This window comes from Anopheles coustani, chromosome 2 (assembly GCF_943734705.1).
Source record: "Anopheles coustani chromosome 2, idAnoCousDA_361_x.2, whole genome shotgun sequence".
Taxonomy (NCBI): Eukaryota; Metazoa; Arthropoda; class Insecta; order Diptera; family Culicidae; genus Anopheles; species Anopheles coustani.
The window spans coordinates 84,196,729-84,214,063 of record NC_071289.1 but is presented as its reverse complement, the minus strand read 5'-3'; the positions used below and the strand labels follow the sequence as shown (position 1 = coordinate 84,214,063).

Below are 17,335 nucleotides of genomic sequence, written 5' to 3'. Positions count from 1 at the left end.
TGGTGGTTTTTGGATTCAATATTTACATGGCTTTGAATTTATTCATTTGTTGCACTCGTTTGCATACGCCACCCAATCTTGCCGACGGGTTGGTTTGGTGAATGGTTTTATTGATTTACGAACTCGGAACGTGTAAGCCAAGGCACTGTGGAGTCCATGGGAGGATTTGGTCCAAAAAGAAGTGTAAACAATTTTGGATTGAAGAACACTGATATAATTGTGTACCTTAAAGGATATTAAATACTATAGTACTGTGAGTAGGATTGATCGTGTAGCACTTCAATGATACGAATAAAGTATAAACTAGTTTTTCAAAGCATAAAATTGAAGCATAAAAAATATAAAGTACTTTAGAGCATACTATGGAGTATGCAAAAAACATAATTCAAAAGAACACCTGCTTCGAAAGCTCGTTAAAACTTCTTGCTTTCTTCGTTCGATACGAAACATATACAGAACCTTTTCTGGCAAACCATATTCATATTTCTCCGATAAGTGAATTTTTTCTGTTCAAAGCTTTCATTCATTGTGTAAATCACAAGCAAAAACTTTACCACCGACCGAAACCTCCAATTTGGTTTTTTTTTAACAGATTAAGGACAAGGAAACCATCGGTAGATTTGTTCATGCAGGAAATGGTGACCCGAACGTTTGGTTTTGCTCCACCCCGATTCCCAAACCTGTCATATGCAGTAACGCATGGCGTTGGCAATGTGCTGCTGTCGTTGTTGTTTGCGGTAGCTATATTTCACAGTAGCAAAAATATCGCTTTTGTGCTGTAGTAACGAACGAGGAAGACATTATGACATGCAACTGTGCTCAAAGTTAGCGTGAAGTGATATAACGTGTCAACCACAACGTACAAGCAACATAATTGGTTCAACATGTTATTTTGAATGGAACTAATGCATTCGGTGAACATATTCAAATAAGGACAGATTCTGTGGTTCAATTTTGAGAAGCGAAATATCTATGTTTTAGTTCTTAGAATTTGGTTTTGTGATGATAAATTATAGTTATACCTTTCAAGTTTGCTTCTACCCGGAGAACTTTAAAGCATCTTTGGCAAATACAAGAACAAACCACAACCCGCTTGCCGGTTGCTATATTTCAAAACGATCAGTTTTCCTAACCAAAACCACAACGCCCGCATTTGAGCATTTTCCAAACAACCCTAATACTAAATGACGCGTGTGTCGGGTTCGATTCGAGACCATGCGTGAACATTTCTGGGGCGTGATGAAGATGGTCGAAAAATTGCTGAATTGTCTTCCGGGAAGTAATGGAAGAAGAAATTGGATTCGCCGGCGGTTCGGTGCCGAGTTAGCCGACCCGTAAACAACCTTCGTCAATTCGGGACACCGAATGGATATTTATGGCCGAGTGGGTTGAAAAAAACGGAGTGCAAGGAAAAGTATTCAACCGGACGGAGGTGTTTCGTAAGTTTGGAATCTCTAAGAGATAACGATGAGTACGAAAGATTAAAAAATGGAAACACATTGAAACTCAAAATGGAACTTTATACTCGCACAACTTGAATCGTGGTTTCGAACAAGTTTTCTATTACATCTCAATAATGGGTAATAACATTATTACCAGCATGTATCTTTTTCCCTATTACGACTGCTTGCATCGAGATTTCTTCCTTTTATAACTGCACCGTAAAACGTTGCCAGCCCAGTCGGCGTCACTCGGCAATTAAATCGAAAAAATCGGACGCTAAATCACATTTGACAGTTTACCTCTTTTGCTCCGTTCGCTCATTTTTGCGCCATTTCCCAAATAAACCGGATGTCACGGAAGATGGGGAAATTTGGTCGTAGTTTTGGTGGCCGTAAAAGGAAAATAAAAAGAAGCCCCACACTCACAGTGACAGTGAAGTGTTGGTCAGCTAGTGGCGGGGCCGGGTTGGTGCGCCAGGATGGAGGCGAAGTGCAATTTCAATATCCTCTCTCGTCGTTAAATGCAAATGCTTCCTTCGATTCCATAAAAATCTGGCCGAAATAGATAAAACGTTGCAAAAGGTTTGCTCGCTTTCGCTCGGTCGCATGTTCAGTGGCTTTTTTTCTTTGCTTCCTCCGGTTGCACCACGCTCTGCTGGCTGGCAAACAATCTAATTTATTCTTCACTGTTTTCCACCCCTCGCTCCACTTGTCAGTCTTTAGTTCTTTTTTGTTTCGCATAATTTTTCTTCTACTGCGAGCAATGGCCTATCAAACCTTCCTCCGCTCTCGGGCGTTCGCGCCGTAAACGGGTGGTGATAAAATTTTCAGACCATGATGCACATCACCGGGGTGACAGTTTTCCTTCCGTTTCATGGCCTGCGTCGTAAAAGTGACGGGTATCCCCTCCGGCTTCCTACCGCCCTCAAGGCAGCCGAACTCGGTGCTCGGTGTCTCCGTGGGCCGAAGGGTCGGCACATTCGGCACGAATTGCAGTAATTAAACCCTTGACGGCGACCGGTTGACGGTTGCTTTCCACCGCGGAAGGGTGGCAGCGCAGAAGTGCTGTGTGCCGTGGTCGTTTCGGGCCGTGCCGTCCGAATGTAGACATTACGAGGCTTACATATTTTGGAAGGCATCATAAAGCTGACGTGATTGGTTGATAGTTTCCCGCCGAAGGTTGATTCCGTTCTGTTCGGTGTTGTCCTTGAGCTCGAAAACGGGTGGAAACGTTCGCGCGATGGGTGAGTGGCGGTATGCAAGGTTCACTCGGGTGAAACGTTAATTGAATTGCTTTGCATTTAAATTGAAAATCTCCAGCGTTTGATTAACCGTCTTGTGCCTTGCAGATAAATGTGGAACAAGGACCCTATTTAAGCACAGGAATCGAAATGGAAATGGAACTCATCGCATCCATTTTCGGAAAGGGCCGTTTGATGAGTGAGTTAATGTATTTCACCATAAAAATGGTTAATACATCTTAGAGGTTAGATGAACAGTTCAAACAGAGGGAAGTATACCACCTCTAAGTATACCACTAAAAGGATAACATTTCATTAAAATGATTTTCCAGTGATGGCTATAGAAGTGAATAGCGATAGGATACGGTACCCCAGCATATTTATACCTGTGGTAGATGCGTCCAGAGCATGGGCTATTTTCCAAGAAAGGAAACAGAGAATGTAAACTACGGAGTTGAAGATTACTTCACGCAGATAAAAGGAGATTCGACCGTAGATTTCACCGAAAAAGGGAAAGGATGGTCCTGAAAGTATCTTATGTAAAGAAAGTGCTTCCCTTGATTACTTGATATGTTTATATTTAGGTTTAATCTTATCAAGTAAAAATTGTGGAAAACAGACCGGACTACGAGTAGGTACACGATGCAAAAAAACGTGTTGAAGTGTACAGAAAAGGTTCATCGAGGTGAAAGGCTTTCGTGAGACGTAACTCTCTATTCAAAGCTCTGGATAGCATGAAAATAATAATACATTTTAAATGGACGAACTTTCTAGAGTTCATTCCCTTTTTCCTACCCAAAAAATGTTCATTTATATTGACAAACGAAAAATCAAAATTTAAAGAACGACAAACAAAATGGATTATAGGTATCCTTCAAAAATCATAACATTATTCAAAATGTCAAGCAATTAGTCATGCCAAACATTATTTAAACCTCGAAGACTACCTTGTTGATGATTAATGCCAAGAAGATAAACAAATCATGACACGACCTCATGCTGTTCTGAGATTATCGAAAGTTTCGCTCACTGGCAAATTGAATACAAACCTCGAGTCGCGTGGACCCTTTTTTAGACCTTATTAGCAGTTCATTTTAATTTGCAACAATTAAATTCTGCTTATCTGGCATTATAGCGCATCAAAACTTCATCAGCACGTATGATGTATGAACTCCGCACGCTACGGACGGCGGGGTTTGGGCGCCCACAATGTCTGCCCGGGGTTTGTTTGCTCGTGAACAAACATGTTCTGAATTATTTCTATCGACTGCGAGCCAAACACGATGCCAGACACACAGGACACATTTGTCATAGCGAAATAAGCAACCACAGGCCACCCATCATGCCGATAGCAGTATCCTTACCCAAACAGCACAACAACATTAACTTTCTCTCTTTCTCTATCTCTCTTTCACCCCCGTTTTCTCACTCCGTCTGCCATTTTCCGGCCTTGAGATAAAGAACCGGACGGGGAGGGTAACAGTAAAACGCTCTTAGCATTTATAGGGCTGGATTCTTGGAAGGATTACCCGGCTTCCGAAGCGGTCCGAAAACGGATGCGGACGACAGACAAGCGGGCCGGGTTCTACCCCCCCCCCCCCCTCCCCTTTCCCTTTCCCCACGAGGCCAGGCATCAGTTTTATTTATTGTGAAACTGTGTTGAATGCGAACGAAGCGAGAGCGAGATGAATGAATTTAGAAAGCTCTTCGAGGCTCCGAACGTTTGTTGGTGATGGAGCGAAACCGGAGCGGGGGCTGGAGCACGGATACCGCGGGACTACCCCGGGGGCTGAAAGACATTTGTGAGGCGCTTTGCCAGACCAGAAGCTGCACAGAAGTCGGAAAGCCCCATTAGATGGAAATAAATGGTCGGCGGGGCCCGGCCCGGAAAGCAAATATACGAACCGAACACTCGGGCTGGCGTCACTAAACGCATAAACGCCGGACAGTTGCGCTGGCAAATGGGCAGAAAAATTGTGACCGAACGTGGCTAAGTGTACGCGTGGCCTGTGCGTACCGAGTCTGTGCGCCAACGGTTCATCGACGATTGACCGTAGGCAGTGTAGGGGAATTTATTATTCATGCGAAAAGTTATACCGCCGTCGCCCGCGGTGGGATTTTCCACGCACGGAAAATCATGTCTCGCTTGATGAATTGCGCTCTGATATGAGAATAGGCTCCCCTTCTCAAGACAGAAGGCATTGAGATTTGTACCGACAGCGATTGTTATTAGCGTCTGGTAGGCCTTTCGGTACGATTCGCACAGCAGAACAAAACGAACAAAGTTATTTTCCTTCCCACAACAGGGGGAAAAGTTGAGTTATATTCTATTCCCTGTTATCTTTGATGATAATATAAATGTTCATTGGAAATTCTATATCATGGTCGCGCTCCTTCACTGGCGATGCTGTTCGATTTTAAGTGTTGCTTTGCATGCTCCGACGATATTTTACAGAGCAGCAATGTAGAAAGTTGAAGAAAATAAATACTGGGTTGAACATTTTTGGTAACTTTGGTACACCGCTAAACTCCAATGGAAAACGATAAATTAATAAGAAATTATTAGATTTGTAAGCATACGTTTTAAAATTTGAAATATCAAATAATATAAAATAATATGAAATTTGGAAAATGTATAAAAACCAATTTAAGTTAACCTGCTTTCAGCTACGAGGTTCTACACATTATGCTAGTACTCTCGTGATGAAAATTCATGCTTTCTTCTTTGCATTTTATAGAGACCGGAATGCACATTTTTCAGTAAAAATAATTTTTCACAAAACGATGCTCAATATAGAGCTCTAAGGAGCAATTTAAGAATCGCTGTAGGGTTAGTTCATTCCATACTACCTATTTCATTTTAAGTTCATTCAAAAATGCACTAAAATAAGTTAAGGCTTTCCTTTGATTGCCGTTTTTTGCACTTTTTACTGGTTGTAGAATAAATTCTCGATTTGTTAGAATAGTTTAGATATTTTACGTATAAGATGAGCAAGTCTCTACCCTAAGCTAGCATGTGATAAAAACAATAGTGATAATATGTTTTCTTCAAAATTTTCTCTTTACTAAGATTCTAGATCTATTTTTATAAGAGTTCTTATAAGTAACTGAAATTGCAGATTCTACATGATATGTATAGCGTCATGGCAACATACCGAAACCTGTATTAAATTCATATATTAGAAACTCAGCAAAAATAAAAAAAAACAAATAAAACTGTAACGCAAAATGTTCTGTTTATTATCCGGAAGGAAAACCAATTTTACAATAAAAACATACTTTATTAAAGCCGTGTCACAAGTGTAAAACAAAGTTTTGAAGCTTACGAAAAATGATAAAGAATGAATATTATCGACTATCAACGGGGATGTGTGAATTTGCGGAGTTGTACAACATTTACTTTCAATTTAAGGCCAGTAATAAGTTATCAGAGTTTTATGGTCAAACACACTTATTTCGCCAACAACATCACCTCTTCTACATACAAAAGCCAAACGTTCAGCAAACAGTAAACATGCTTGCGAGGCTAAAGTAAGTACCCTTTCCGAAACGGAACCCTATTGATGGTACTTACCCGTGTTAAGCTGAGGACAGCCCTGCAGAAAGTACAGCACAATAATCCACGTCCTAAACAGGCAGTTCAAGTTCGTCGATATCCTCAATGGATAAACGGCGTTTATCATAATTTAGAATTTTTATGACGTGCATCCAAACGCCCGAACTGGTGGGCTAAACTGGTTCCCGCCGTGCGTGCCGCTGTCTCTGCCCTAACCCTTGCTTAGGCCGAGTGGTAGTCGTCGGGTGGGGTTTCACTGTGGTGGGGGAAGGGGCGGGCGGGATCTTGAGCGTTTGCTTATGTGTATGTGTTGGTTTTTTTACCCCCTTCGCGTAGTCGTAGTCGTGGTGGTTCGTTTCGTTTTCTTGCGGTGATGTTGGCTACAGTCGGACGACGATCCCCGTGCTCATCAATTCGCACATGCTGGCCTCAAGGATCCACTTGGGAGTAGACGGTTCATGCGCGGGGAACGAGGTGGAAACCGCCCGACGAAGCGTTTTTCTTTAATATCCTTGTAACCGTGGGAAGGACGTGTGAAGATTAAAAAACATGATTATGTGCTTTGGGATTTCCGACGGCCTGCCACGTGCGCTTTCCTTTCTGCTTCCGATTAGTTTTCCCAAGCAGCCGGGCTCAATTCACTCGCACTCGGTCGCACTCAATCCCACTTGACTGGATGGGGTCGGAGGTTTGACTCGCTGCTCACACCCGACTGAAACAAACCCAAGTGTTCACAGTTCGCTTTGACCCGAGCTCTCGACATTCCCGACAGCACCCTTTCGCTCCAAGTGCGGCCACTGGAGAACTTTGTCAACTTCACACATCGGCACAAGGTGGCTGCCACCCGGAATCACTTCACTTCACTGGACACCAATCCTACTCACACACTTGCACGTGCACACACGATATCCGGACGCGACGATGACATCGTCCAGCCGGAGAGCCCTTGGCGCCCGTGTGTGTATTATATTATTAGTTCTGGGCGTTGTATTATCATTTTAATTTCATATTTTCCTGCATGCACACATACATACGCACATACACACAGGCACACCGCTCGGCCACGTACGTCCTGTGTAACTTTTCTGTGGGAAAGATAAGAGGATTATTTTCGCCTTTTATTATACAATTGATACTTGTGTTTCTCCGTCCCCGTAATCTGGCGAGTTACAATCACTTTCCCGCTGCCTGAAGGAGCTCCAGGTTTCGGGCTTGGCAATGGCAAACGGATGAACCAAGGCGAAGTAGACTGTGGCCAAAGAAAACATCCTGAAGAAGTGGCCTAGCAGAAGTGGGGAACGCTAGCTTCCTCACTTGCTAAAGTTCGCAGAGTTAGGCAAAAAGGGTCTGACTTTCCTAGTTCTGGATTCGTGAGATCGAAACAAACAAAAAACAACTTCACCACACTGCCACCGAAGCATTTCGTTCCCAAGCTCCAGAAAGACCTACCAATGGTTGCGATCGATAGCGAGCAGCGATGGTGGTGGAGAATTATGTCATTCTCTTTTTGGTGCAGAGGGAACTTTCGGCTTGCTTGGGAGGAGCATACAAGACACCGAAAACCGAAAACGTTAAAACACACCGACGGCCTGCAATGAGATTAAGATCCATGCACAAACAATGATCTCGAGTGACTCCGAAAATGCGATTTAAATTCCACAAAGTTTATTTTACCATTGGCGGTGGACAGTGATGGACGACCGAAAAGAAAAACGACGATCTCGCAATGTGTTTGCAATGAATTAAACATAGCTAGACCCCAAATCCTTCGAAATCATTACCTCACGAGTCTTGGCAAAAGATAAACAGATTAAGACGGGCTTTTTGGAATAATATGCAGAGGAAGTTAAAATGCGGTATGAACCATTAAATATTTGCTAGTTGCAGATTGTATAATGAAGCAAGTCTTGCTACCAGTTCTTCTGGCTTTTAATTCGGAAAAGTTGATAATAACAGGTCAAATTTTGCACTCAAGCTGGAAAAGTTTACCAAAATATTTAGCTTTTAGCAATAAGTCTGGTTTACTGTTTTGAAAATGAATGAATTATTCTACTTAAGGTGCTTTTCTTCCATCAAATACAGTTGATTTGATTCTCAGTTCACATTATTTACTTTTGGCTGCGTGTGGTTTTACTCAAAAGGGAAATAATTTTGTACGAGATGTATTGTTTCATTTTTTCTGTTCATTCTTCCAAACTATCACCGATCTTAAAATTCTCCATTTTGGATTATTATAACACTCGGCGTTTCAAAGTACTTTAAACATCTCATTTACAGTTATTGTAATTTGTTGAATTTGTTGTTGAGTTGTTTTTCAATATTTTGTATAATTTTGTTGTGTACTCAAACCCTCCATATAGTGGTAAGAGGAAACGTCCTTACAACCATCCACAAACAATACTTGTCTGCCATTTCATTATCTTCGTTGGACAAAGTACCAGTTGAATGAAATCTCATACAGTCTAAAGTCCCTCATCCTCCATTCGAACAATCGTGCATCGGGTATAGAAGTGGTATCATTTGCGATACACTTTACGATTCCCGCTGGAGCGCTTCTTGTCGTGCGCGACACGGTGAAGTTTGCACGGAAACGTATGCACTCTAGCACTTGCTGTACTGGCACGAAGCACGCGAAAGTTCAAAATCAATGCAGATTGCCTGCGGGAGTCATTCTGCGCCGGTTGAAGGGAAGCTGAGAATTTGATTTCCCCTACGAGATATCAGAAGTAGTTTGCATATGTTACGCCCGTGCACGGTGGCCCAAAGTGCTGTTTTTCAGATAAGCGAAACAAAACAGAGAAAGAAAATACGATCGCAAGTGCGGTTCACCGGATTCGATTGTGAAACGTGTGAACCTCGGAGGCAGAAAGAAAATTTGTCTTTTTTATGGTTTAATCTAACCATTTCGTTGGTAATCAAAATTCCATATTTCAAAATAAGGATAATACACAGCTATACAGCAACAAAAGAATCTAGAACAGTGTCGTAGCATAGTTCAAATAAAATAAACAACTTATTCCGATAAAAAATAATGACACCGTTTACAAGACTTATTTCCGAACCAAGTGGCCGATTCAGAATTGGTTCTTATCCTGTTTAATTGTGCGAAGATTGCAGCGAGGATACATGGTACCATAATCTGTGGTGGATTTTATTTGGTTCGCTAACGATAACCTTCGGTGTAATGACACGGTAATGGAGACTATAAACTCACCCTCATCGCTTTATGGTACCTACGTTTACTTGCGTTCTGCTTTCACGCACGTGTAACGATTTTTATTTTCGGGAAGCTTATGCAGAACAGCTCTCCTGTGGGTCGTTGGTTCGATGTACCGGAATTAAACAAACCAAATCTGGAAGCTGATGGGTTCAAACTCAAGCAAAATTCTTTTCTGACGACTCTGCAAGTCACCTTTATACTGAATCTTTATTTACAATCGACTTTTCATTAGATCTACATACAGCTACGCTTCTTAAAGCATTGGAAGCTATTTTATCTCAAACAACTGGTATTAAATCTGTTTTCAAAATGAGCGCTGCTCTTACATTCCTAGAATTCTCGTATCAGGCTAATAAATTAGCAAATTACAGTTTGATAATACTGATACCTCGACCATAATGCCTGAATCTGACATTGAGTGTGTTGAATAAATTAATTATTTGGTATATTTTTCGTGGAACTGGCACGCCTCTTGGATGGTTTCAGGTGCGTTTGTTTATTTTAGCTTTACCCTTGCGCTAGCTACCCCTTGCGTTGCCCTCCGAAACAACGTTTCCCATGAACCCATTGTATAGAGACAAACATGGACTAACACCAACCAACTTTTCCCCCTTATGAATATCGGTCCCCGGAAAATTAATTTCGAAATGAAGTCGATGGTTTGGACACTTTGCAAGAGGTATTTCTAATGAGCGATTGATTTTACATATTGAGGGATCAATTGGTTCATACTTTAATTTGATGGCATTTTTTGTCTAAAAATGTAAATCTCAATTGCTGCACTTAGGTGGTTTTAAGCATTGTATAATTGCCGTGTAGAACCACTCTGGTGTATTGTGTTTCATGTTAAAGTGAACTGAAATTGATATGAATTTTAAATTGTACAAATGCACAATAAATATTTGAAATGAAATCACGTAAATGTGTAAAATATAAAGATGTCAATTATAGAACATGTACTGTCAATTATAGAACATCTGATGTTTTATGAGTGATTTAAAAGTCAGCAAGTATATAATATCATTCCATACTTTTCTATAAAAAGTAACAAATTTCAACGAACTGATAGCATAAACTACAGAGTACCTAACGAAAATTTGTGCATATTAAATTTCCCTTTACAAATTTCTGGTAACGTAAAAGGCACAATTCCCTTTAACCAACAAAATACATCCAACGCGCAAGATGTATTGCCAGCCGGCCCGGCGAGCGATTTTCGGAAATGTGAAAAACCTTTCAACAATAACAACCTAGCAACGATCCAACAAGCGTCGAAAGGTTGATTAGCACAACAACGGTCCCAGCATAAAAGGGGAAGGGAGAAGCTGCAGCCAACAACCCGGCTCATAATAATAATAATAATAGTAATATTGAAATCCTCTTCAACCGCCATTCACGCCCGGGATGAGATCCTTTTTGGCTAATCTACTGCACACACGAATGACTTTCTTTTTGCTGGCGCTCCGATTCCGGCACACTTTAACGACGGGTCTGGTCTGGACCCAAAATTTGTTCCATTTCGTCCCGGTTCTTTTGTGTGTGTCTGTGTGTGGGTGGTCGGATGAAGCGGCACCAGCAGCATAAAAGACGACGTACGTAACAATCGGCGTACCCCGAACAAACCAAAGCTTCGAAATGCTTCGAAAGAACCGAAGCTGGTGCGTGGTGCAGAACAAATTGGTGAAGATGTTGCACGCGGAAGCCAACCGACGCGATGGAGGAAGGCAAAGTAACTTAACTATCAATAAATCATCCATTGTGTTGTTTGCCGTGCGAGCGGAAATCCGAGGGCTAGTAAATTTTCGCCGGATTTCCCTTTTGTCCCGGGCGAACGGGGACGTGCCACGGCTCGGCGATCCGGAAAGATTTCGCCGACCTTTTTCGTCCGGCCGGCGCGTGGTGGTTACGGTTTATGGTTTATGGCTCGGTTGGCCAGTCTCCCCCGCTCCCCCACAGGTCATCTGGAGAGTGTTTCTTCGCTTCCGTCGGTGGGTCACGTTTTCCCACGGTCCGGCCAACTCGCGGCAATGGAAATACCGAAAAGAAAACGCAGAAACTCATCCACGCTCTCGGATGTTGAACTTTCCCAGCTTCAGCTACTAATTTAAGCGCACTATCCTCGGGCACAGGTGCGCTCCAGTGTGGCCTTCGTTGCCCCTTCTGCGCTTGTGACGCTCGAAAGGATTCTGCTTACGTTTGAAAACTTGATGAACCCTTTGCCGAACTCTTTTTCCCTTCCAGCGTGCTCGAGCTAAGTGCTGAGGTTGGCAAACGGGCGCGCGCTTGAATGGTGGTCGTGCAGGACGCACACGCGTGGCGCTTTTTAACTCAACCAATTCAGCCCATGATTCCAGAGGATGAAGTTCTAAAACCACGATGAAAATGATAATATACCAGCAGTGTGGTAGCAAGTACTTTTCCTTTACCGTCCCCGGGGGGTTTTCGAACACGTGTGAGATTGACGACCACTGGCGGGCAACCGACACCGTTGGTTAGCGGGCTGGCACTCAGGGAAATTACCGCCGAACACGAGGGCACGGATATGGCCTGAAGATGATCGTGATTTTAGCTAATGAAGCTAACTTTTGCCCCCTGCTCCGGTTGCCCACGGGCCCCAAAATGGCGGTCTGCCGGAACCAACCGACCGAACCGATAATGAGCGTGGAAATCAATACCGCAACGCCCCGGTCGGGCTGCTGGTGTTTGCAGAATCGCCCATAGGTAGTAGACGACGGTAACTACCAGCCCGGGACTATGTGTTTTACCAAAGTTTTCCCCTTGCGCTTCGGAGGGCGAGCGCACAAAGCTGGAATAACTATAATTATATGCTAATGACTTTTCCCGAGATTCGAGCAGCCCGCGCATTCCCGTGATTCATTCCCATCGATGGCTATCGTTATCATACCGAATGCTTTCGCAAATGCCCTCTGGGCTGTGGTGGGAATATCTTCACCGGCCGGAACTTAACTTTTACCATTTGATGCGTGATCTGCGTCATGAGCCTGGTGTTTCTTGAAGACGTGATGCGTGGGATGAAATGAAGCATGGTGCTTGCTTGGGCGGGGGATCATAAACGGCAAGGTGATTGTGTTTCCTGCCCTGTTCGGGGGCCAGGTCAGGAAGCGCCAGGGGGCCGGGATGGTACCAGGGCCCGCGTTTACAGCGCACCGGGCCGGATACGTACCATTTAATGATCGACTGTTATGGCGTTCATTAAGGTTTAGGACGCAGCCGACACCCCGATGGGGCCGCAGGATAGCCCGCAGGAGCGCAAATAATGTGCACGATGCTGGTGCGTGCCAGTATCGAGTCGAGTCGTGTGTCCAGGGAACCGGAATGGAACGTATCCGGGCCGATCGTTTCCCTCGTAGCGGTTACTGACGCACACGCACATACTCGATTGCAATTGTGTTCTATGTCTGCTGCTTTCTACCGATTCTTCTGCCGGTGTGGGAGGAAAGTAAGTGTGTGTGTGTGATGCGGGGAGGCCATAAATGTCCTGCAAGACAACTGGCGCACGATGAAATTAACCATTTAATTTGTCCACCCGCATCGAATGTCGAGCGAGGACAGGCAGCGACGTGGGAAACGTTAGATAGTAACACAATTGTGTTAGATCCAATCCAATTTACACAGGCACACATGCTGAGACGAACCGGAGTGTAAAGTGAAGCTTCCAGCGCCGCTGGAAGCTGGCTGGTTCTGGTTTACAGTATTTTCCTGGTGTTTGTCAGTCCGTGTAGGGAGTTTTTTTTTAAATGGATTAGAGGTGATTCTCTTAGTTTACGCGCTAAACTCATTTCATTACATGCAGCGAGCTTAGGAACTTCCAAAGATTAATTTTTAATACCTTTTTATTATTCACTAGGTTTTTTAGGCCAGGTACCTGGCCCGTCAGCAGTTCCTGGCTCATCTACCGGCCCATTAAAGGTTCCATGTCGTCCCCGTTACAGTTTCTAGGTCTTTCTGCCGAAGGTATATTGTATTGACAATTGCCGAGCAGTTAGTGGGTTCTAATACAAATATGAATTGCAGGATCAAAACTAACGAAATAATCTGACCCGCTCCCTGTTCGACCAGTGCCTGATCTTGGCGCATAGAATTTATCCCTTTAACTGAAGCCCCCATCGACATAAATGTAAAAGCACTGTGTTGTAACTACTACTTTCGGATTTCGAAGAAGTTCGAAGCGAATAATTATTTTAGACTTAGTCAATTCGTCAAAATTAAGTTAATTCGTCCGTTTTTCTGATCCTAACCCCCAGTCCTTTTCCGGTTTATATATCGTCCCGGGCTCCGGTTCAAACATTTGAACTATATAGTTCTAAACTAATATAAGTCCCGAGTGAGCGTTCCCGTTCTCACTCCTCAATTCTCACGCTATCACGCATGCAGCCCTGTCGTTTTGACACACTGTTATATCGCAAAATGATACCAAAAAACTAAACGCGTCTATCAAACAGCTCGGTTAATAGGAAATTTTTCAAAGACAGATACTTGTACCGAGTTACAGCATATTGTACCAGTTTCTGTGCTCCAAAGCGCATGCCCTGTGGTTGCACCACTTTTTATGCTTAGCTTACATGAACCGCAAAGCAACCTTTGCAAACGGTAAAATGTTATATAGTGAGTCAGCCAACGGTCAAAATCTGCGCACATTTATTTTTCGGCCTTATAAACTAAGCATAACACTCTTACTACGCATGATAATCCGTAAATGTGAATTGCGATGTGAATTGCGCATTGTTTCGGCCAATAGTAAGAATCGTCTCAAACAGTATAAAAACAATTCAGAGATGTCAATTGCATGGCATCTCCTTCTCTCTCCATGCCATCCGTGCCGCATTCGCTGCAAATTCTGGGGTTCACTATTCCCCACGTATCAGTTTCTCCTTTCTTTCGTTTGTAATGGAGAATTCCTTCCATGTGTGTGACGATCCGCAAACACATGCATTGAGATTCGAGTACGAATCGATTGGCTGCGTTATAAGCTAATCCTGTGTGCGAGCGTGATTGTTCTCACTTCCTCTCACATAACCGCGGAACTCGTACATACCGTCCAATGCCGTTGGATTTCTCTCTCTATCTCTTTTCTCTCTTTCTGTCTTTCTGTCTTTCTCTCTCTCCCTCTCTCCCTCTCTCTCTCTCTCTCTCTCTCTCTCTCTCTCTATCTCTCTCTCCCTCTCTCTATCTTTCTCTCTCTCTCTCTCTCTCTCTCTCTCTGTCTCTCTCTCTCTCTCCCTCTCCATCTCACATTTCCCATTTCACATCTAACATCTACCACCTCCCACCTCCCACCACCCAACACCCAACACCCACCACCCAGCACCCACCTATCACCGTCCACCTCAAACCTCCCACCACCCACCTCCCAAATCTCACCTTTCACCTCCCACCAACATACCTCCCACCTCCCATCACAAACCACAAACCTCCTGCCACAAATCACCCATCTCCCATCTCCCATCTCCCATCTCCCATCTCCCATCTCCCATCTCCTATCTCCCATCGCATTCATACTGCCTCTCTCTCATAATCTCTCTCCCTTTTTATTCATCTCTCTCTCTCTCTTTCGCTCTCTGGCTATATCTATCCCTATCCCTATGCCTCACCTTGTCATACTTTCCATTTTTGTCTCTCTTTTTCCGACTATGACTGCCTCTATCTTTACTGTATGTCTCTCTCTTTCTCTCTCACTTTCTCGTTCTACCTTTCCCTATTTCTTTCTCTCACTCTTACACTCACTAACAACACAAAATTCCAACAATTACGCACAGAAGGGTCGGTTTTGTTTAGCAAGACCAGTTTTCTGATTTTGAATTAGTAGCGACATCGAATCGGACTTCGATCGAATAAGGGTTACTTTTCGCGCGCGTGTATGTTGGGCCATGGTCGACCCTCGGAAGGAAAATTATTATATACGACAAAGCAGAAATGTTATTTCAACAATCTGTTGCTAAAACTGCCCCTCGTTAAAACAACACAATATAAAAGATTGTTGGTAATGTTTTCAAAAACTAGTTTTAACAGCGAGATCTTAAACAGGGATAAAGGAATATTTTAATTCAGTGTATGAAAGGTGTATCTATTTGAATTCTTGTTTTTGAACATGAAACTTTTGTTAATAATAATTTACACATTTACTATTTTTAACAATCTCTTTTTGGTTAAAGGTTTACAATCTCTTTTTGGTTAAAGTCTTCAAAAAAATCTTCTATTTTATATTTTAGATTTTTTTATTATGAAGTGTTGTATACACCAAAAACTCAGCCGATACTAAACCCTTCGATTCTGAATTTTTTCCACAAGTTTTTGATGAAATCATCTAAATTTTAAAATTGAACAGTTTTTTAACAAAAAACAAAACAAATTTGTAAAAACATTCTATACTTCTAGACAAAAAAAAACAAAAACAACACATCATAAAAATGTACGAAATGTCTATCTGTGTTGCACAAACCAAAAGTTGTCCACAACTTTCTGCAGTTTTGAAGTAAAACAATAATCATTCTTACATTCTATCCGCGTATTCTGGCCTCTACTGTAATTCAAGGACAGCGACAGGGTTTATACAAAACAGGGGAATCGAAAAATATTAACCATTTTCAATATGCCGTAATTGTAACTAATAAATTAAGACATAACTCTTAAGTCTAAAGTAAAAACCATAACTCTATCTAGTTATAGTTTCGCCGGGCTGAAAAGTTAGTTATAAAAATGAAAATAAAGGTGGAGGAAGTAAAATTGTATGTTTATATTAATTTGAAAATAGAAACTTGTGAGTAAATTCGTTCAATTCTTTCTTGCGACTTAAGTACAACAATCAAATTACAACAAACATAACAATGAAACAGTAAACAATTGTTAGGTATACTAAAACGCTTTTAGAATTGCCATAACATAATGTACTTATTCTTAGATGAATGCATATAACCTTTTCTTAAGGTCCTTTGCATTTCCATAGTTGATTTAAAACAAAATCTACCAGAGTTCTCGTTAAATACGTAAACAGCTTTTAGAAGTAGAATACGTAAATCAACTGCGTTGGTCATTCTTCGTAGATGACACAAGTGCGACATTCGCGCCACTTCCATTTGCAATTGCATTATGAACAGTCAACACTGTCGTTGCACGCGAAAGAGCAAAATCGTGTCGCATTTTTGGTTTTATTTATCTCCCACCCTCTGACTGGGATGAAAGCTTTCTTCTGCGGGATAAGAAGGTTTATCAGCTCGTCGGATAAGCGATCTCGTGATTCGTGCGATGCGTTGGAGTTTGAGACGGAATCCGATTTGCCGGTGGAAGTTTACGTGTTAAATACTCTTACACTCTGGATGAGTTACCGTGAATGAAGATAAATTTCCAGTCCGATTATTGAGCAAGTTTATGAGAGATAACGGTAAGTTTTCTTCTTCGGTGAAGGCTTAACTTATCCATGGACATTGGGATTGGAGATGAACTCAGAGGATTTTCATTTTATTGAAAGTTAAATAGGTGATAAACCAACATTATTTGAAAGAAAATACACGTTTTACGATGTTATTAAACAAAATTAAAAAATCACTTAGACATGATAGTCCTTGTTCAACCCTCCGATTAAATTTTCATGTTGTCCGACAGTGTTTTAAGCTCTTTTGTCCACCAACTCATTTGAATGCTTCCGATATGTTTGCCAAAGGATCGTATGAATAAATTTACTCGCTTAAAAAAGCAATTCCACTTCAATTAGCAATATAAGTCACCCTCGAAATGGTGCACGTTCCCACCCCACGGGCCGATGGTGTGGCCATATCTACTCTCCGCAGCCATTTGCTGCCTCCGACCGCCAGCCAGCCTCTCATCACTGGCGCCATTCACAAACCATTTTTAATTGGTT

The 17,335-nt window shown here is 42.4% G+C and overlaps 1 protein-coding gene across 1 annotated transcript in view; it reads right to left on the bottom strand.

Annotated features, from left to right (window-relative positions):
- The window catches only part of LOC131263821 (uncharacterized), a 43,925-nt gene extending 37,540 nt beyond the window's left edge, over positions 1-6,385 (bottom strand). The window contains exon 1 of the mRNA XM_058266081.1: positions 6,258-6,385. Coding sequence (XP_058122064.1) covers positions 6,258-6,366 — 109 coding nt within the window. The 5' untranslated portion in view covers positions 6,367-6,385. The remainder of the gene's footprint in view (positions 1-6,257) is intronic.
- Between the last annotated feature and the right edge of the window lie 10,950 nt (positions 6,386-17,335).